Below are 18,840 nucleotides of genomic sequence, written 5' to 3' on the forward strand. Positions count from 1 at the left end.
AGGTAGGAATGTGTTTACTTACGTCAGCCACGACTTGTCAAAGCGATCTCAGATTCCTCTGAGGTCGGCATATCCTCTTGGACATTTATCTAACACAAATCACCACAGAGAGATTATTTCTTGCTGCAGCTCAATCTTGACAGCGTCTTAATGTGTTTTTATACGTGCACTATAATTACCTTCCATCAGTGGAAATGTACAAAGATGTCATTACATTAGTGTAGTGAATTAAAGGCTGTTTCTCAGCTCTGTATAGCAGGTGCTGTTTTTCTTGTAAGAGCTGAATAGATGGACAAAAGGTCAACAACAGCTCTCATTCAGACTCTTTCTTTGCAGCCCTGCATGCTTGTAGTCAACGACACTTCAGAACACACTTCCTTCTCTGTTTTTGGAGTAATTAATTCTCTGCTTTGTGGACATGTTTCACCTGAATCAGAGTGTGGCATCCTGTTTAAAATAATGCTTTGTTTTAGCATTTACAACAGAATACGAAACGCTCCTTTTGCAGAACACTGGGACCACCTGCTCTGCAAATGAAGCACAAATGATGTGTTTCAATGAGTGTTTCATGTGTGGCACTAAAAATCACAACCTGGTACTACACGGAAATTTTGTATTACCTGCTCCTGATGCCACATTTTAGAGTCATCATGTTTTTGCTTTTTGTTTTTGTCTCATTAACATAGCACCAGCAATAACAGGCCTTTTTATTCTGCAGCTGCACTAAAGAGACAAAACTCTGCTGCATGAAAAAGCTTTTAAGAATCAGATGTGTTTCGGGCAGCATTATTAGGTGCTGATATAAGAGACTCTGGTCATGGTTGATTCAGGCTGATTAACTCTGCAATTGTCACATTTCCACACATGCATCGACAGTTGCTTGTTGTACACAGCGAAACCTACAGAAAACCTACAGAAGTTCAAATAAAAGTCTATTTTTGCAGACAAACTACTGACTTAGTCTAGCACGATGTTGATGGCAGCCGTCTTACATTCTGTCGCAGGGTTGAGTCTAAAGGGGGTGGGGGGGGGGGGGGGGGGGGGGGGAATGGGGTGTACAAGACCACAACCAAGCCAACTAGCAATAGCTGATAAATTGGCACATCAACCTTTGGTCAATATAAGGTAACGTCTGGCTCCAAAACACCAACATGACAGAGGCCAAAACAATAAATGTCACCAGCTGCACTCACAGATGGCAGAGTTGGAGGTCATCTGAACTTTGCAAGTGAATCAGATGAATGATATCGAGAGCAGCCACAACACTGACCTGGCCACTGAGTCGGCTGGTAGACGATAAAGACCTCCCCAATAGCTAATCATACTACACAACCGTAATGAATTGATAAACAGACAACTTCCTGTTTTTTCATTAACTACTCTAAAACTTTAAGGGACAATCTGAGTAAAGAGCTACCAGAACTTTTTCTGTATTTTTTGCACATTTATTTCTGACAATTTAAACCCAAACAGTTGCGCTGATCACAGTGTTTCTTTACTATGCAGAAAAAAGTTACTTCTTATATTAAGATATCAAAGGGACTAAATGTGTAGTTAAATGTCTTCACTATAACAGAAAGGAGAGTTTCTCTGGTCTGGCCCACTTAAGACCAAAGTGGGCTGTATGTGGGCCATGATATAAAATTAATTTAAGATGCCATTATATCCATTTTTAAAAATCAATTCAAACTGAAAAGATTTTTTAAAAATGCATTAATTAGCATTAGTTTTCATTTTCAGTTTCAAAAAGTTTCACTGAATGATTCACAGATGCTGCTAAAGGATAAAATTCTTAATAATGTGTGAGAAAATCATTTTCGAAGAGGGACCCAAAACTACTTCTACTTGGTTTGTATTCAGAAGGACACAAATATAAATACAAATAACAAAGCTGAGCAACATTAATAAGTCTCAGTTTTTGCATACCAAAAAGCTAAATGTCTAGGGGGAATAACGCCTAAACCAAATGCTTATGAGTGCATAAGACAAATATGAAACCTCCCTTTAAAAATACAAATATATACCAAAGCCTGAAGATGATGTACTTGAAAAGATTTCGGGACCTTTCGGGAGTTTTTTAGAGGATTTGAATCTAACAATAAGTCAGTCAGACTAGTTAGTTGTTCTAAACCATACATGTTTTGTTGCATTGTCTTTTTTCTGAAGTTCGCTTCTCTTTTTTTGAGGATCTGGGTACCGAGTTGATTACAAGGAGCAAAATCTTTTTGGGATTCTTTTTAGTCCAGTTATTTAATGTTCATAAGACCATTACTTAAAAGAAATAAATATACATATTCTAGAAAAAACAAAAGTCTTTCACTGTATCTGACATGCTAACATAGGATTTGTATAAGGACTATAGATTACTCACAGCTGTCTTTAGCACGCAGGTGTCCTCTCCAAGATAACAGAGCTCTCCTGAGCAGCTCGTCTCCATCCACAGGTGATCCCCATTCACTGCGTTCTCCTACGGAGAAGCAGACAAGAGAGAGAAAATGAGCGGGGAATAATCATAAAATTAGTCAACATTGTCTCACTCACATTTAACTGCAACCATATAGACATGAGCACATGGCAGCGAATGAGGTCAACAAGTGTGTCAAGCACATAACAGCCACTGCTGAGTAGGTGGGTAACTTCACAGTGCATGTTAATTTAAACACTACTGATTCATGTGCAAACACACTCCTACATAGAGTAATACATGTCAGTGTATATGCGTACAAAGACATTCAAGGTAAATGCATGCAGGCTGAATGTTTGAGTAAAATTGTGTCACCGGGTTTACTGCACAGCTGTGATCACGCTCCCTCAGCTCAGATGTGAATAGTTTTGCTTGCTCATTCATTCAGTAATGGAAAAATGGATTGGAAGACCTTTTGTTTCATTTGCTAATTATAGAATTAACTTGTATTTGTTTAATTATCTTAATTTTGCACTTTCCTCTCTCTTTTGTGATTTTTTTGCAACATAAGAAAAACCCTGATTGTATTTCCTAATAACAGTATGTTGTATGTATATGACAACTTTAACTTCATTTATCAGCTTGGCAACTATCTTACAAAGTAAAAGTAAATAATTACTTTTTTTACTGGTTCACACTAGTTTCAAACATAAAATATATGGAATTTAATAATGTATAGGTCTGGATGTGGCTTTGTATGTGTATATCTATCTGGGACAACGCCTGGCTGAAATGGGAGGGTAATAAGATGACTCAGCTCAGTAGGACTTTGAGAATATAAAAGCTGGCCCAGAAAACCGGGAAGTAAAAATAATAATTAATAGGGTAAATCTCTGCCGTGGGGTCCCTCCATGTCAACATAACATTGGGGATTGACTAGGGTGACCAGATATCCCTCTTCATGTGGGACTGCATGGCATTTTTATCCCTTGTCTCGAGATAATGTCCCACATTTTGACTGGTACTGTGGGACATGCACTTTTTTACTAAGTGAATATGAAGGAAAAGTTTTTATTACAGTCAGAAGATTCCTTTCGAATGCAGCACTCATCAAGGAAAGTAACAAACTTTGCAGATTTTGTTGAATATGACGGAAAAAACCACAAAGGAAATGAAGCAGCAGAATACTCTGAGAAATTGCTTTTGTCTATTTTGCAAGAGTTATTTTAAACTTTTATGCTGGGGCAAAATATGTAAAGTGACACATTATCCATGTCATAATTGGATAAAAATCACTACAACTGTAAAATATGGATCAAAAATTTTTAAGTTCAATGTGAACATTTCAGACTACCCCTGGCAAGACATGACATGTCCCACTTTGCCCACACAAACAGTCTTTGTCCCACTTTTACTCTGTTAGGATCTAAGAGATTCTGGCAAGATGGGTTTAATTTAAATCACTATGTCTTATTTACTTCAATCCAAGTTCAATTTTATGAATAATGTGCATAACAGCCAGAAGAGCATAACATGGTCCAACAGGAAGTGCAGTTCCTTCCCAAGCCAATGCAGGCATATCTTTAGCAATCGGGCAAAGAATCTGCAAGGCTTGAAGAAAGATTTCCACAATACGCATCTAAACTCTTTGTCTCCTGTACATTTAACGAGCTACAAAATGTAATGTGGCAAAAATATAGGTTCTTTAAAACTTATAAACACGCATTGTAAAATATAATTTTGCAGCCTTACAACTTTACAGTGACCTACATACACTAACCTTTCAAGGTCCTACATCAAGAGTAATGTGTTATTCAATGCAAACTGCATTTTGTTGCCCTGTACCTGTGCATGTGCAATGACAATAAAGTTGAATTCTATTCTATTCTATTCTATTATTCCAATATTTTATTTATAATAAAGAGTTACTGGCAAAAAGTTGAAGAAAGTAAACAGGCAATAAAAACTGTTATATCTGGTCTTTAAGTCTGACGTCATTAGCCGTGTCTGGGCCTAAACTCCGCTGCAGGTCCATAAGTCAAGCGATCACTGAGAGTTGAAAAACTGTCTAAATTCCTTCATCTGTAATAACATGATCAGTGTGGCTGCTCTACCAGGTGTAACAATTCAGTTGAACATCCAGGCATCCATAAAAACGGAATTTATGACATTTAACGGAATTAGAAGTTAGCAGGGAGTTAGCTCGCTAGCTTCCATCTAAATACAATATAGCATGTCCTGACTGCGGGGTTTCGGAAACAAATTAAGATGTACAGCTCTGCTATCACTTCCGACATAAATGAAGACAGAAAACTAAACAACAGTGACGTTTGTAGGAAGTTTGGCTACCTGGTATATAACGATGTGCTACGTGATCGCTAGCGACACAGCTATGTTAGCATAATAAATACAGTGAAGCTGGAGGATGAACGCTAACTTTTTTCCACTGGATAAAAGTTAAGTGAGGATTCCCGGTGGTCAGGGATGGACCGATCCGATATTACGTATCGGTATCGGTCCGATACTGACCTAAATTACTGGATCGGATATCGGAGAAAAATAAAAAATGTAATCCGATCCATTAAATATCACGAAAGCACCTCACAAAACTTGCAACACGCCGTAACTCACCTCAGAACGTTAGCAGTCGGAGCAGTATGCATCACGTGATAGAGCGGCTGTGGCATGCGGGACCTGTCGGTGGTCTGGATAGCATTTGGAGCTTCGCTAGCAACCTGGCATTTCATCTCCGACAAAGTTATCCCCGAGAGAAGTAAAGCAAGTGTGTAAGTCCATCTCTGAATGTTTGTAAAGCATTCCTGTGTTAAGCTTAACGAGCGACTGCCTCTCGCTCTCCGGCTGCTACTTCAATCGTGAAACTGATCAGCTGATCGGGTTTTCTGTCGCGAGTCCGTCTCTCTTGTTTGTTTTTGGTCCACTTTGCGCCAGAAAGAGGAAACCAGCGGCTGAACAACAGCAGCACGTTTAAGCTTGATAAGCTGTTGTTAGAATTTATTTAATATTTCTTTCTACACCAGGATCGTTTTCTACGTAGCTGACGGCTGGTAACTGTGCAGGGGCGGATCTAGCAAAGTTTAGCCAGGGGGGCCGATAGGGCATTAACTGGGAAAAGGGGGCACAAAGACATACTTTTCTTTCTTATTCTCATTTAAAATGTCGAGCTGTTAATAAATAATTATCTGACACCCAAAGTTTTAATTTGATGTAAAATGAATAGAAGTCAATTACTGTATATAGTGACTATAAAGTCTAATATATATATACCCTAGTAAGCTATAGTACTTTTTACTTTGGGAAGGTACCATCTGTGCAGTCTGCAATTTTGTTGAAGAAAGATGTTGAATCTATTTAATATTTCTTGAAAAATAATTGATTTCTGTGCATTTTCTTTCACACTGCATCAAATTAAGGTTGATTACGTCGATTAAGCATCATGAGGTGGCGCGTGAGGGGTGGTTCCCTATTTTTTATTTATTTATTTTTGTTGTTGCTGGGAGTTGGAACCCTGTTAGTTAGGTTGCTTAATATTTACGCTAAGTACTCTTTAAAATACCAGAATAGGGAGGATGGTGTAGGTCTAAGTTTATTAGATTGATCAGTATTGCTGAACTATGAAATATTTTTTTTGTATACAGGTATAACAGAATAGCTTTAGTGTAGTTGTTGTTTTAAACTTGAGTATGAACTTGCAGACTTGCAAAATGCAGCAAGATATTTTAAAAAACAGTTTTGTTGATTAAAAAACACTATATCGGATTCATATCGGTATCGGCAGATATCCAAATTTATGATATCGGTATCGGTATCGGACATAAAAAAGTGGTATCGTGCCATCTCTAGTCAGGGACAAGTGCAATTGCATGGTAGGATGCTGTAAACGGACCGAACTTCAGTCAGGAGAACAACTGACATAATCCATGCACAATATGAGGTTAGTCATTCATATACTGCTGCATGGGCTGGGCTGTAGTTACATGGTAACGTTTTAAAAACTGAGCTTTAAAATGAGTAGTGGTAAGAAAAACCGACAGTGATCACTGACTGTTTTTAGGGGCTTTTTGAGATTAAATAGAACAAGATACAAAGTATTAAAACATGTTAAAAACACAAAAGCCTTATTAAATGCAGGGTAGTTTGGATTCGTCACGTCAGCACTTAAAGACTGGATTACCTGCAAATGCCCCAAAATCTTTAAAAGCACTTTGAAATAACAATTTAATTAAAAAGAATCAGTCACTTAAATTTTTTTTAACCTCAACCAACTTTCTAGGGTTTACTGTGAGGAGCAGACATTCTGACGTTCCTGCATCTTTTATGAAGTAATTAATGTGGGTTTTATTGTCATAGTGCAGCACTTTTTTCATAAAGTCACAATAATTAGTGACAAACTAGAAAATCAATTTGAATGGACATTTGTTTAAATTTCCACTTCCTGTTACACATCTTCTACCAGTGTTCTGGCCCTGCTGGGAATATGGACAAACCCTTTTGGACTTATTAGCACCTAAAAGCAGACCTTAAAGGTCTCAATGAATCGACCCCTGAGTGTATATTAATGAGTGTCTGAGCACAGTGATAATATATGAGTGAGTGCATGAGAGCCGTGCAGAGAGATAAAGGGCAGCAATGACGTGCTGGAAGTGTCCCTACAGACGGAGCCCAAGGGAAATCTCAGATGTGAGCCCACAACTGTTTATCTACTTACACCTTCCTATTAATAATAAAGCACATTGCATTTGCTTTTCATTATTGATGCATGAATCATTTAGAGCACGGCTGTCAAACAAATGGAGCGTGGGACAGAAATGGCCCGCAAAAGGTTTCGATCCGGCCCGCGGGATGGCTTTGTGAAAAATGGGGAAGGTGGAAGTCGTAAATGTTGTTCGTTTTTGATGGACAAAAACAAACAAAAAAGAAATTACATAAGAAATTAAGGTGTTTTTGAAATGTTTTGTATCACTGCAGATAAACCAGTTTGTTTTTGACAGTAGGTTCACAGTACAAATATATAAATACATAAAATACAATAAAATCAAATAACTAATGGAGGTAGTGGTACTAACACTAAAGGACAGAGGGTGGGGTTTTTTTTTTTAAATATATTTTTACACAACTTTTTCAGATGTCCACCCCATTTAACTCTTTCCCCCATAAAAACAACACATGACGACCTCCCCCGTATCCTTAATGACATGTTTGGACACCTCAGTATACATAGTTTGACATCCATTAACATAGAGTACCCTCACAAAGCCTCTATGTGGCTGGCAAATTTTCAATAGATACGACTAATTCTATGAAATGCACCTTTTCACCTTTACATATTCTTCTTGAGTTTGAAGCACTTTGATGTCTTTTTCTTGAATTTTGGAGGCTCGTGTGAAAACGCTCTATTATTTTCTTTTCTTTGTCATGGTTTTTTTTTTTGAATGGCTTTATTGTACCATAATCATAAAAAAAAAAATCTGTTTCAAGTCTGCAAAGTTTTTGCACAAAAGAGTTTATGTAAGTAAAAAGAAAAAAAAAACTTCAGATGATTCATATGATTTTACAGCTTGGACCCAGAGTAATCTGATTTTATTAAATAAAACTAAATGGCAATGGAAGATTTGAAAGAAAGAAGGTGATAAACAATTTGAAAGAAAAACAACATGGAAAAGATTTTAAATTATTTCATGATTATAAAAAAATTATCTGCCTGCTTCAGTAATACTATTCAAAACTGTCTCATTGGTCTTTTTGCTTTCAGATTAGGTTCAATTCACATTGTCATCCTGGTGTATCATCAAAAAAACTGCTTCAATTCTTTTTATCATTGTTTTAATGCATCTTTGACTGTTTTTGACGATTGTTTACTTGCCGTGCCACACACTGCACAATCTGGTGAATATTGCAGATTCATTGTTTTAATACCTGCTTTCACCAGATCACAAGCTCAGGTTTGGAGTGGCGCAACTGGAGACAGGAAGACAGGATTTTTTAAAAATACATTTATTGGGTTCTTTAACAGCATTTTTGACAATACTTTCCAATTCATGTTGACATTTCCTTAAGCATTAGCACTACATTTAAAACCCAAAGTGTTTTTAATCTGGTGCTTTTGAGTCGTGATTCATGTTTCTTAAATATAACCTATTAAATGTCGAATAATAAACCGCGTCACAAAGTCGTGACACATAAAAGTTTCTTTCCCACGCTGAGATAGAACGGCATTTTTGTTGTAAGGAATTAAAAAAAGGAAGGAAAATCAAATTACTGCTTTCCATTTCCACATGAACATATGGCTGTTGAAACCAGTCTGCTAACAAATCTGTTGGCATAAAAATGCAAATGTCGACAAGTGAATCAGCCAGACAGAATAGGGACAACACAGACTGGGACCAGGAAAAAAATGTCATCATTGTTCAGATTCACAGTTATATAAAATAAATGTGCATGTGCATTTCTGACCGTCCAGTCCACACAGGTACGTAGTTCCTTGGTGGGGCCGTTGGACGCAGGAGGAAGCGAGGGCTGAGGTGGGCCGAGGTAATGGAGGCCTGAGCGGGAAATCGCTTTCCTAAGAAACGGAAGGAAACACACGGTTATCATTGTCAAGATACTTCATAGTTCTCGGACTTTTCAGTATAATTTAGTACATTATTCATATTAGGAGGCTGCTTTCAAGCGGGCTCAGCTGGAGATATTTGAGGTGAACCAGGAACAGCTTGGCGGAGAGACTGCCAGAGCCACTTTGGGGTGACGAGAGAAGTCGCAGACAGATCTGTTATGTCAGAGGATGAGTCAGCAGTCATCTCTCGCAGACGCTCGCCCCATTATACTTCCTGTTGCAGTTTTCTTAAACTGACTCGAGTACATCTTTATCCACTTCAATTGTCCCCGACTCTTTCATCTCATAGCTCATCTATCTTCTTCTGCAAGTACACAGTACAGTCACCCACATGAGAGGGCCCATCCTTCTACATCTATTAACTGCTGATCTACGCAGACACCTCTGCAGTCTCACTGGCTTCAGTCAATGCAAGAGAAAGCAAAAAATAAATAAAAAAATAAATAAATTAAAGTGAAAATATGAAATGAGTGCTCTCCTTCAAGTTAAATCTGTGGATTTGTCTTTTTAAAAGACGAGACAACCGGCCTGTTTGAACAACAGTGAATACCCTAACGTGTCTATTAAAGATAAAGACAAAGTGTCACCTTTATTTGCAAACCACACCCACAGAATGCTGTTTGGCATGGCTTTTTATAGGCACACCAAGGGACTCTTTAAAGTGTTATGACCGGGGCTTTCAAATTCACACTAAGTTGGTAAAAATGAGAGAAGTTAATCATTTGGCATGAACAAGAAGTTTAGTAAAGGAGATGGAGATGCCAGAAAATTTGTTTGACAAGATTAACTTAACTTCACAAAAGTGATGTAGTTACTGAACTTTATGCTTTAATGTGTATTTCCCACCCAGTTGGCAGGTGGTTACCTGCTAACAGAAGACAAAGAACTGTCACTGTGGCTAAACCTGAACCAAACCACATATGAGTCTGGGCTTTTAGGAAAGGGCAAAAGAGTACTGCTGTAAAGGAAAAGGGTGTGCTCCAACGCTACGGCAAAAAGAAAAGAAAAAAAGAGAGCTTTGTAGCTCAAACGCAAAAAAGTTACACACTGACAACTCACTGCTTGATTTCTGATTAAACTATTTATTTATAACTATTCATTATATTAAAATATACTACAGTAGAATACAAACTATTGCAGATCAGGAACATTTAAAACAAATCCTGAGTTGAGGCGATGAACAAGATGTTTATAGTAACTAGTAATTATGGGCATTACCAAAGGTGTGTGGGTGTGTGCATGCGTGCGTGCATGCGTGTGTGTGTGTGTCAGTGGAAAAGGAGTATCTGACCCCCTGTTGAAAGTTTCAGTGGCCCTCTGTCTAAAATTATCAGCCAGGACAAAGAGGAGTCCACTTACACACCCTGTAACCTGATGACACACACACACACACACACACACACACACACACACACACACACACACACACACACACACACACACACACACACACACACACACACACACACACACACACACACAAGTGCTCACAGCCCCTGAGATAAAAATAGCACACTGTGGATGACCGGAAATGAAAGGACGTATGGAGGCCGGACATATGCCGCATAAAACAGCGACCACACACAAATACCAGCGAAGTCTAACTGATTAAAGGACCTCGTTATTTAAGGCCTCATTTTTACACTTTTACTCCTCGTTACTCACAAAGTTCTCCACTCAGCTCTGAGGGCACTGCAACACAGTAAGTCCATTAGAGGAAGTAGCACATGCAGCGAGACTGAGCAAACCCAGAGTTTTACTGGAACTGCTTATTCAGAAGTGAAACGAAAGGCAGAAAGCGAATATGCAAACATTTATCAGGTTTAAACAAGTTTGTGTTTCATTTTGTCTGCTGAGGTCGGACACACATTTGTTTAGGGACAATGGTGCGTTTGATGCTTGCCGAAACCAATTTTAAAAATCAACAAGAAACGAGAAATGAAAACGAAAAATGTTTCATTTTCTGCTGATTCACGTTTGACCTACTGCACCTATTAAATGAGTAAACAGGGTTTCTAATAAACTGGAAGTCAGACATATTGCTGGTGTTCACCACCCCTCATTTCTCAATGTTTTGTGAAGAAAATGGGTGTAGTGCAACCGTGAATGGAAATACAGCGGAAGGCAAAGACTGTTTGTACAATCACTTTAAAGTCAGTATTTTGTGTAACCACCTTTATTCTTCAACATAGCCGAAACTCTGAGGCCGATTTCCTGTAATTTCCTTAAGTAGTCTTCAGGAATAGTTCTCCAATAGTCCTTCTTCCTGAAGGACAATGAAAAGTTCTTATTTGGATGTTGGTTGCTGTTTGATGATCCCACACTTCTTCATTAATGTTGAGGTCTGGGTTCTGGGGAGGCCAGTCCATGACTGATTATGTTCCACTGTCTGGTTTTCTATCCAGGTATGCTTTTACTGTATGGTATTGCATCAAAATCTAACAGTACTCTTCTATGCTCTGTAGGGAAAACAAATATTATGCTAACTATGCCAAAACACTAAAATTTTACATAATTTAATGCCTGTCAAACATTGGCATTTTTCAAAGATGGTTGGAGTGGAATGAAAAGCAGTGAAAAAGCAGTCACTGCTTGCTGTAAAGTGCTATTCCTCAAGACCACTTTACAAAATTGCAAGGAGGTCTGGCTCCTTGGAAACTAAATATAAAGACTTTTGTACAGTAGTGTTCACCTGCACATTTGGACAATTGTGTTCATATTTCTCTGAGCCAGAAACACAGACAAAGGAAATCTTTCCTAAGCAATGCAACAACTTTCTGCAATGCAATGCATCATCTGAGAGCAAATGACCATCAGTTAACATTTCAGCCCTGTACACTACTTTAAACTGTGCATACTGAGCCATTATAATGTCACCTTAGTTTTTAAATTAACTTTGTTACTTTTTACTAAAATTATTAACATGTCTTCCTTCATATAAAACTTTTTACATGAAGTGTTGTATTTTATTCAAATTTGTACTTAAACGGACTGTTATTACATTGAAGACTTGTACTGTTTGCTAATTTTACTCTATGATTTTCTACTTAATTGAGCCATTTTCTGGGATGGATGTGCCACATATACTTTTTATGTAGACAGACCTGCACTAAACAAGATGACACAGAAAAAAAAACAAGACAGAGGGAAACACCAAAAAACAGAAGCGAGGATAAAAATGAAAGTAAGCTTGAAAAGTAAATTCCTGAAAGAATTTCCAGAACAGCAAATACATTAAAACAGGAACCCAAAACTCAAATACACAGCACTCTAGCACCATGAGCTCTTTCTTTAATAAATGCTGCTGTTACTGACGTTAGCGAGTATCGCTATCACAGATGACAGCCAAAACCAGGAAAATCAGATCCTTCAGAGAGACACAAACACATTTAACCCTGCCGCTTACTGCCGAGGATTATTGTAAACTGATTATGAGTAGTGTGTGTGTGTGTGTGTGTGTGTGTGTGTGTGTGTGTGTGTGTGTGTGTGTGTGTGTGTGTGTGTGTGTGTGTGTGTGTGTGTGTGTGTGTTGTTCATGGAGTTCTTACTCATAATGAAATGACCCTGAAATGAAAGTGTGTACCTGAGAGGGGTTTGTTGTTTTGTTTTCTCCTTTTGGGGGGGGGGGGGGGGGGGGGGGGGCTTGTAGCCAGACAGACAGAAGTAGCAGTACCCTTAAAAAAGGCCCATTAGCATCACTCTCTTATTCAGAGGTCATGGGCCACCATTACATTTGAGTGAGTCCTAATCTACTAAAAGCAGACAGGATCACAGGAATTATAGCTAGCTCCTAAAAATCTAAACATAAAATGAAAGTGGTCTCTGAAACACACACACACACGGCATGCCTGACTTGGAGTTATTTTAAGCAAATTTGTCCAGAAAAAGTCTGCAGAAGCCCATCAATCTGAAAATAAATCTTCCTCAAAAGCAGTTAAATAAACAGGAACGACTCCTCAACACTGCAAATCCAAAAACAGGAAGTGTCTAAAGTAAAGACAAAAATCAACAGAGCAATTCACTGCACGGTTCACCCTGACCTGCAGAACTTCTAACATAGTTTTATTGCACTTGGACGGTTTTCACCCTCTTCAGTTTGAAGCACCAGTAGAAAATGATCCTGTATTATTACACCAAAAGCTACCCAGCAGTAGACAAATTAAAAACATCTCTACCTACACCATGAAAGTCCCAATATAATGGATATGATTCTACTTAAAGTACCTCAAAGAAATCTACTTAATTTTATTATTATTTATTATTTTCTTCCTACTTTCGCCAAGTGCTTTCTCATACTGGGTCATGATATCTGAACGAGGAGTTGTCTCTGTATTATTGAAGGGTCTTTACCTTACAACACAAAACGCCTTGATGCAAACAATAAGTTATCGATCACAATAATAATCCTCCTTTCTAACATTTAAACCTTTCCTATTCAATGTGACCCTAAAATTTTGACTGAACCTATAAACTCATCAGCAAAGTGTTGCTGATGTCATGGACACAGGCTGTTTTCCCCACACACCTCTATAATACAGAAGCTTTTGGGCATAAGAATGCAGGTTTAAAGCACGCACATCTTTTATGCTCATGACTTTGCAAGTTTAACAAAGGAAGAAAAGCTGTAAAATTATCAGTCAATATAAAATTATATTTTTGCCCAGTGCCCGTCCTTAGTAGCTTCCAGTGGAGATATCAAACTTTAATTTTGGACGTCACTTCTAAAAACTTGGAAAAATCTCATTCCAGTTCTAACACCACCTACTCTTCCTCTCTTCTTCCTTTCCTTTTCACTCATTTTTCCCCTTCACCATCTCTCCTCTTTTTTCTGAACACATCACTCTTCTTCAGTCCTCCTCCTCCTCCTTCCTCTCTCTCGCTCTGCTTTGTCATTGTGCACATCACCTTCACTTCTCTCATACCTCCCCCTCTAATCTTCCTCCATTCTCCTCCCACTGCTTCGCTCCTCCTCTCCCTCACGCTGCTGTCATCCTCTGCCCCCCTCCTCCTCCTCATTTCTCATCCTCCCTTCTTGTCTCATCTCCTTATTTCCAGCCTCCTCCTCCTCTTCCTGTAGCGGTGGGTTGTCGGCGTTGCCACGACAACGGCACACCGGGAGCATCGGCAGCTCATCCAGTAATTGTATTGGTGGAGAATCTGCGTGTTGTGTGTGTGTGTGTGTGTGAGGAGCGTGTTTCAGCAACTTTACAGTAAATGCAGTTAATTAGACAGACACCCCATCACCCTATGTGGGATGACAGTGTGAATGTGGACACAAAGTCATACACATATACCGTCTTCAATACACAGCCCACACACTGAGGATGATGTAATTCGCCAAATGTTTTCTAAATACGGATCCTTTGCATCCACCGAGGGATCAACAGTTACTACAGCAGGAACTGTTTATGTAGTTTTTTCACTATTCCAGTGATTAAGGTGGGAAGAAGATATGATTCTCGAGGTGGGTGGTACGGATGATGTACAAGCCTACAATGGTTAATTTTCCTCCATAGCTGCAGTCATTTAACCAGTTTCTGAAAATCACTGTGTGGCCACAGAGGCGAGTCGTGCCTGTGCAACACTGCTCATGATCAAAGCTAAAGTGAGAACAAAAGTAATAGGCACAAAAATAAAAAGGCAGCTGCAAGTGGGAGGAATCGGGCTTAACATCTTCGGACTCCAGAAGATGTTGTGATTACGTGGGAGAAGCTGGTTAACAAAAGAGACAACTGCACCAGTGTGGGTTTACTCTGAAGTCAGTTTCTTTGCACAGACTGAGTATAATTGGAGAGAAATCCAAATGTAAAGGTTTACTTTTACTGAGAGCAACCACTTATTAGATTGTGTAGAAAAATGAATAAATATGCTTCATTTATTTAACTAATTGTGCCAATCCTAAATGTTAAGATTTTCCAGTCATGTCATAAGCCTTTTATACAGTGATGTTCTGTAAGGGGTTATCTTGTGAAAGGCCAGAAGCTGAAAATGTCACATCACTGTCTAGATTAGATGTGAATATATAATACATAACAGATTGTTTTTGTATAACAAACAGGTACTGGCCATAATCCAAGGTTAGTTTGCACCTCAGACATGGATTAACTTGCAGAAAGACCAAAGTTAAACTTACTTATATATTGATTGCTTACTTTAAAATCATCACACTGAATCCTGTAAAGGGGATGTGAATATTTTTATGAGATGCCACTTCTGTGGTGAATATTTATATATTGTTTATTATGTAGATCAGGGGTGGGGGAACTCAAGGCCTCAAGGGCCGGTGTCCTGCAGGTTTTAGATGTGTCCTTGATGCAACACAGCTGATTTATATGGCTGCAGGACACTGACCCTTGAGGCCTCGAGTTCCCCCACCCGCGATGTAGATGATGTATTTTAGGTTTACTTTGCATTTTTGTAAGGTTTACACTTTGTATGGATGCTACCCTGACCAGGTTTCCCTTTATAATAAAGGGACTTTTGTTAATACTTTTATTTAACCAGAAAGTCCCTTTATTGTGATTTACAGTGATTTAAAATTACCTCACGGCACTGCACACAAAGAGGGACTTCCAAACCAAAATAACCAATGTCAAAATTGATTTGTCTGACTCAATCAACTCCCACTGATGTTGGAATATAGTTTTGCAAGCAGCTACTGCAGATTCTTTCTGTATTACTTAGACTGAAACAATATAAAGGCTTAATTAATGATAATAACACTGATATTAGTAGTAAGTTGCACAGCTTAACATTTCTACCACAGTCCAGTCTTTTATTTTAACCAAAAGAAACTGGCATTATTTTTGTTTCAAGAGAAGCAATGAATATGCCATTTCCAAAAAAGGAGTTGCCAGTGGTTGGTTTAAGAAATGTTATTATTTTCAGCTTTGTTCCTGTTATATATGAATACCAAGAAGTTTATTTTTAAGAACAGTTTCATACTTATGAGTAAGATCTGCATTTTAAACACAAACCCGACAGAAACTGACAAATAAATTGTTAATACTGAGAAACAACTGAGGAGCCAATTATTTCCACTAATTTCACAACTTGAAACATTTTCTTAAAAACATTAACTGTATATGTGGAAACGAGACACATTACACTTGAGTCGTTGCTTAGATGTAGTTCCAAGTGAAATGTTAAAGATGAACAGCTCTCAACCGTTATTTTACAGCCTACTTTTACAGTGTACGTTAATCTACACAATCACATTGTTTATTTTATAAGCTTTACATAATAATACTTTGAGCAAGTGGTTTATTGTTATATTGTTGTTTTCTCTATAAAAGTGAAGTTTTTGTGTAGAATCAACAGGTACAGTATCACAAAGATTTCCTGTATACTTACCACACTGAACGTTTCTCATTATCCAACAGGAGTTTAATTAAATATATATATATATATATATATATTTATATTATTTTAAAATGATATTACAATTAAACAATTAAAATTTGTCCTGAACAAGTAAAACTCACAAGAGCATAAGTGATTTTATAGTTCTCCTCTCATTGGGCTGTTCATGATTTATGCCAAACTATTATTCAGCATCAATATAAGTTAGGCCCACAAAAACAAAGAAAGCTCATTTTACTGTAGGTCATTGAAGAATTCAGCTGATGTTTTGTTGTTGTGACTATTTACAGTTAAAAAATACAGAAATACCCCACTATGACTGAGTGTGCCCACACTTTTGACTGGTACTATGGTATTTTTATAGTTGACTTGCCATTAAACTCCAGTCACTAACTACATTCACTGTGAGCTACTGTAAAATTACCTGTATGTCTGCAGTGCTATATTACAGTGCTAAAAGAATGAAAAGCTGTTCACATTGTTCAGATGAAGCTACAGGCAGAACTTCAAACATCTCAGTGGCTCCACTCACCTGTAGCCAAAAATTCGATGGAACCAGCGCACTTTTTCCCCCCTCCTTCTCCTTCCTGCCTTTGCGTGGGTTTCAATATTTATCATTATTATGCTGAAAGGTTTTCTCACTTACTCTGTAACTAATGCTTTCCAAGATAACAGAGAAAAACATCCCAGTGCAGACTGAATCACCCAGAAGTTGTTTCCTTACACACTCACAGCACGGCTCGGGTAATTATGCCAATCAACGTGACGGGTAAGAGAGACCTGACACCAGACATCTGAGCTCTGTACTATGTGACAATGACCGTGTGTGTGTGTGTGTGTGTGTGTGTGTGTGTGTGTGTGTGTGTGTGTGTGTGTGTGTGTGTGTGTGTGTGTGTGAGAGACAGGCAGGATGTGTGCGTTTTGATCGAGTTACTATTAAGTTATGATGTAACCACAAACAGCCAAAGTAGAGGAGATAAAGTTCATGAAGCAAATTAATGTAGTGAATTTAAATTTCTTACAAAGACGCACCAGCGAGTGTGAGAGCAGTGGTATCCGATGAACTATGACACTGGATCCTCTGCTCTCCTTTAGCCTCTGCCTCTTTTTTCTACATCAACAAACTTTCAAGCACATAGATGAGGATAACCAGCACCAGAGTGTCTTCAGAAAGTAATTCAAAGCAAACCAATCAGTCAAGCATCACATTAAAGTATTTGCGCGTCATACATTTTTCTCTACCCCTTTCTGTTGAACTTGTTTATGCTCTTTATCTTCTCACTGTCCCCTAACCCCCAGCTGGTCACAGCAGATGGCTGCCCCGCCCTAAGTTTGTTAAGATGGAGTTTTAACAGATCTCTTCCTGTTAGAATTGAGTGCTTCCTTCCCACTACCGCCAAACACTTACTCATGAGGTTCAGCTTACTTGCGGTTTGCATTACGCGAGTCATCCATCCTCACATGCACAGACAACAACACAGACAACAGAAAAGGATAATACAACCTAATGAAGAGGCAAATAAAGAATTCACACAGCATTATGGAAGATAACAAAACCATGATTTGTTTATCTGATCGGTAGCTGCTGGACTAAAAGCCTTAAGAAACTGAAAATTCACTGTGCAAAGGTTGCTGCCAAATGAAAAAGAAAAAAACAAATCTGACCAGCCAGTTTGTAACTGTGTGTAACAGAGAGACTGGGTTCAGCTCCAGCTCTCCGCTCAACCTCCACTCAGACCATTTAATACTTTGAGTTAGTATCTTTTTATTTCTTTTGAGTAATCGCCTTTCTTTAAACCTAACCCCGGTCTTATATACTACAAGCAGAAACTTTTTCAGACTTTATCCTTCTCTCTGTGCACCTTGGATTAGTAAAGGTTGTGCCAGAAACCTCTATTCTGTCTAAGATTTTACAAGAGCAGCTAGCTTTAAAGTCAGACCTTCTACCAAAATGTCTGTAGCTGCTGTCTTTCTATTACATGTACTTCACTTTAAAGCCACACAATCACAATAAACAACTCATCTAAAGTTTACTTTACTTCATCGTCTTTTCAGTAAAGCCTGCTCTAAGGATAAGCAATCAAGGTTTCCCTTTTTTATTCATTGCACCACTTCTGCAAACAAAACAAAACAAAAAAAGAACAGATAAAATCGGTAATTCTGACAGCATAAGTGTTTTTTTTCCACAGGACTGCTAATATTTCAAAATAACCAATATATCATTTAACGATATAGGCAAAAAGTTGTTGGAAGGGTGTTTAAACACTTTTCTTTTCTCTTATTTTCCTGCCTGTCTCCTTTCCCTCCTTACTGCCCTCACAGGTGAATCTTCTCTATTTTTGGAACATTACATAAGAGGTAACCTGGCAAGGGCAACTTGAGAAACACATGCAGACACACAAATGCATGAGCTCATGCTTAGATATGCACGTGCACACACACA

The 18,840-nt window shown here is 38.3% G+C and overlaps 1 protein-coding gene across 6 annotated transcripts in view; it reads right to left on the reverse strand.

Annotated features, from left to right (window-relative positions):
- Positions 1 to 18,840, reverse strand: part of dgki (diacylglycerol kinase, iota) — a 102,645-nt gene that overhangs the window by 43,332 nt on the left and 40,473 nt on the right. For all 6 annotated transcript variants that reach the window (XM_026147876.1, XM_026147878.1, XM_026147877.1 and 3 more), the window contains exons 2-3: positions 8,876 to 8,984; positions 2,372 to 2,467 (exon numbers count right to left, since the gene is read on the reverse strand). In XM_026147876.1, coding sequence (XP_026003661.1) covers positions 2,372 to 2,467; positions 8,876 to 8,984 — 205 coding nt within the window. The remainder of the gene's footprint in view (positions 1 to 2,371; positions 2,468 to 8,875; positions 8,985 to 18,840) is intronic.

Source organism: Astatotilapia calliptera, chromosome 17, assembly GCF_900246225.1.
Source record: "Astatotilapia calliptera chromosome 17, fAstCal1.2, whole genome shotgun sequence".
Taxonomy (NCBI): domain Eukaryota; kingdom Metazoa; phylum Chordata; class Actinopteri; order Cichliformes; family Cichlidae; genus Astatotilapia; species Astatotilapia calliptera.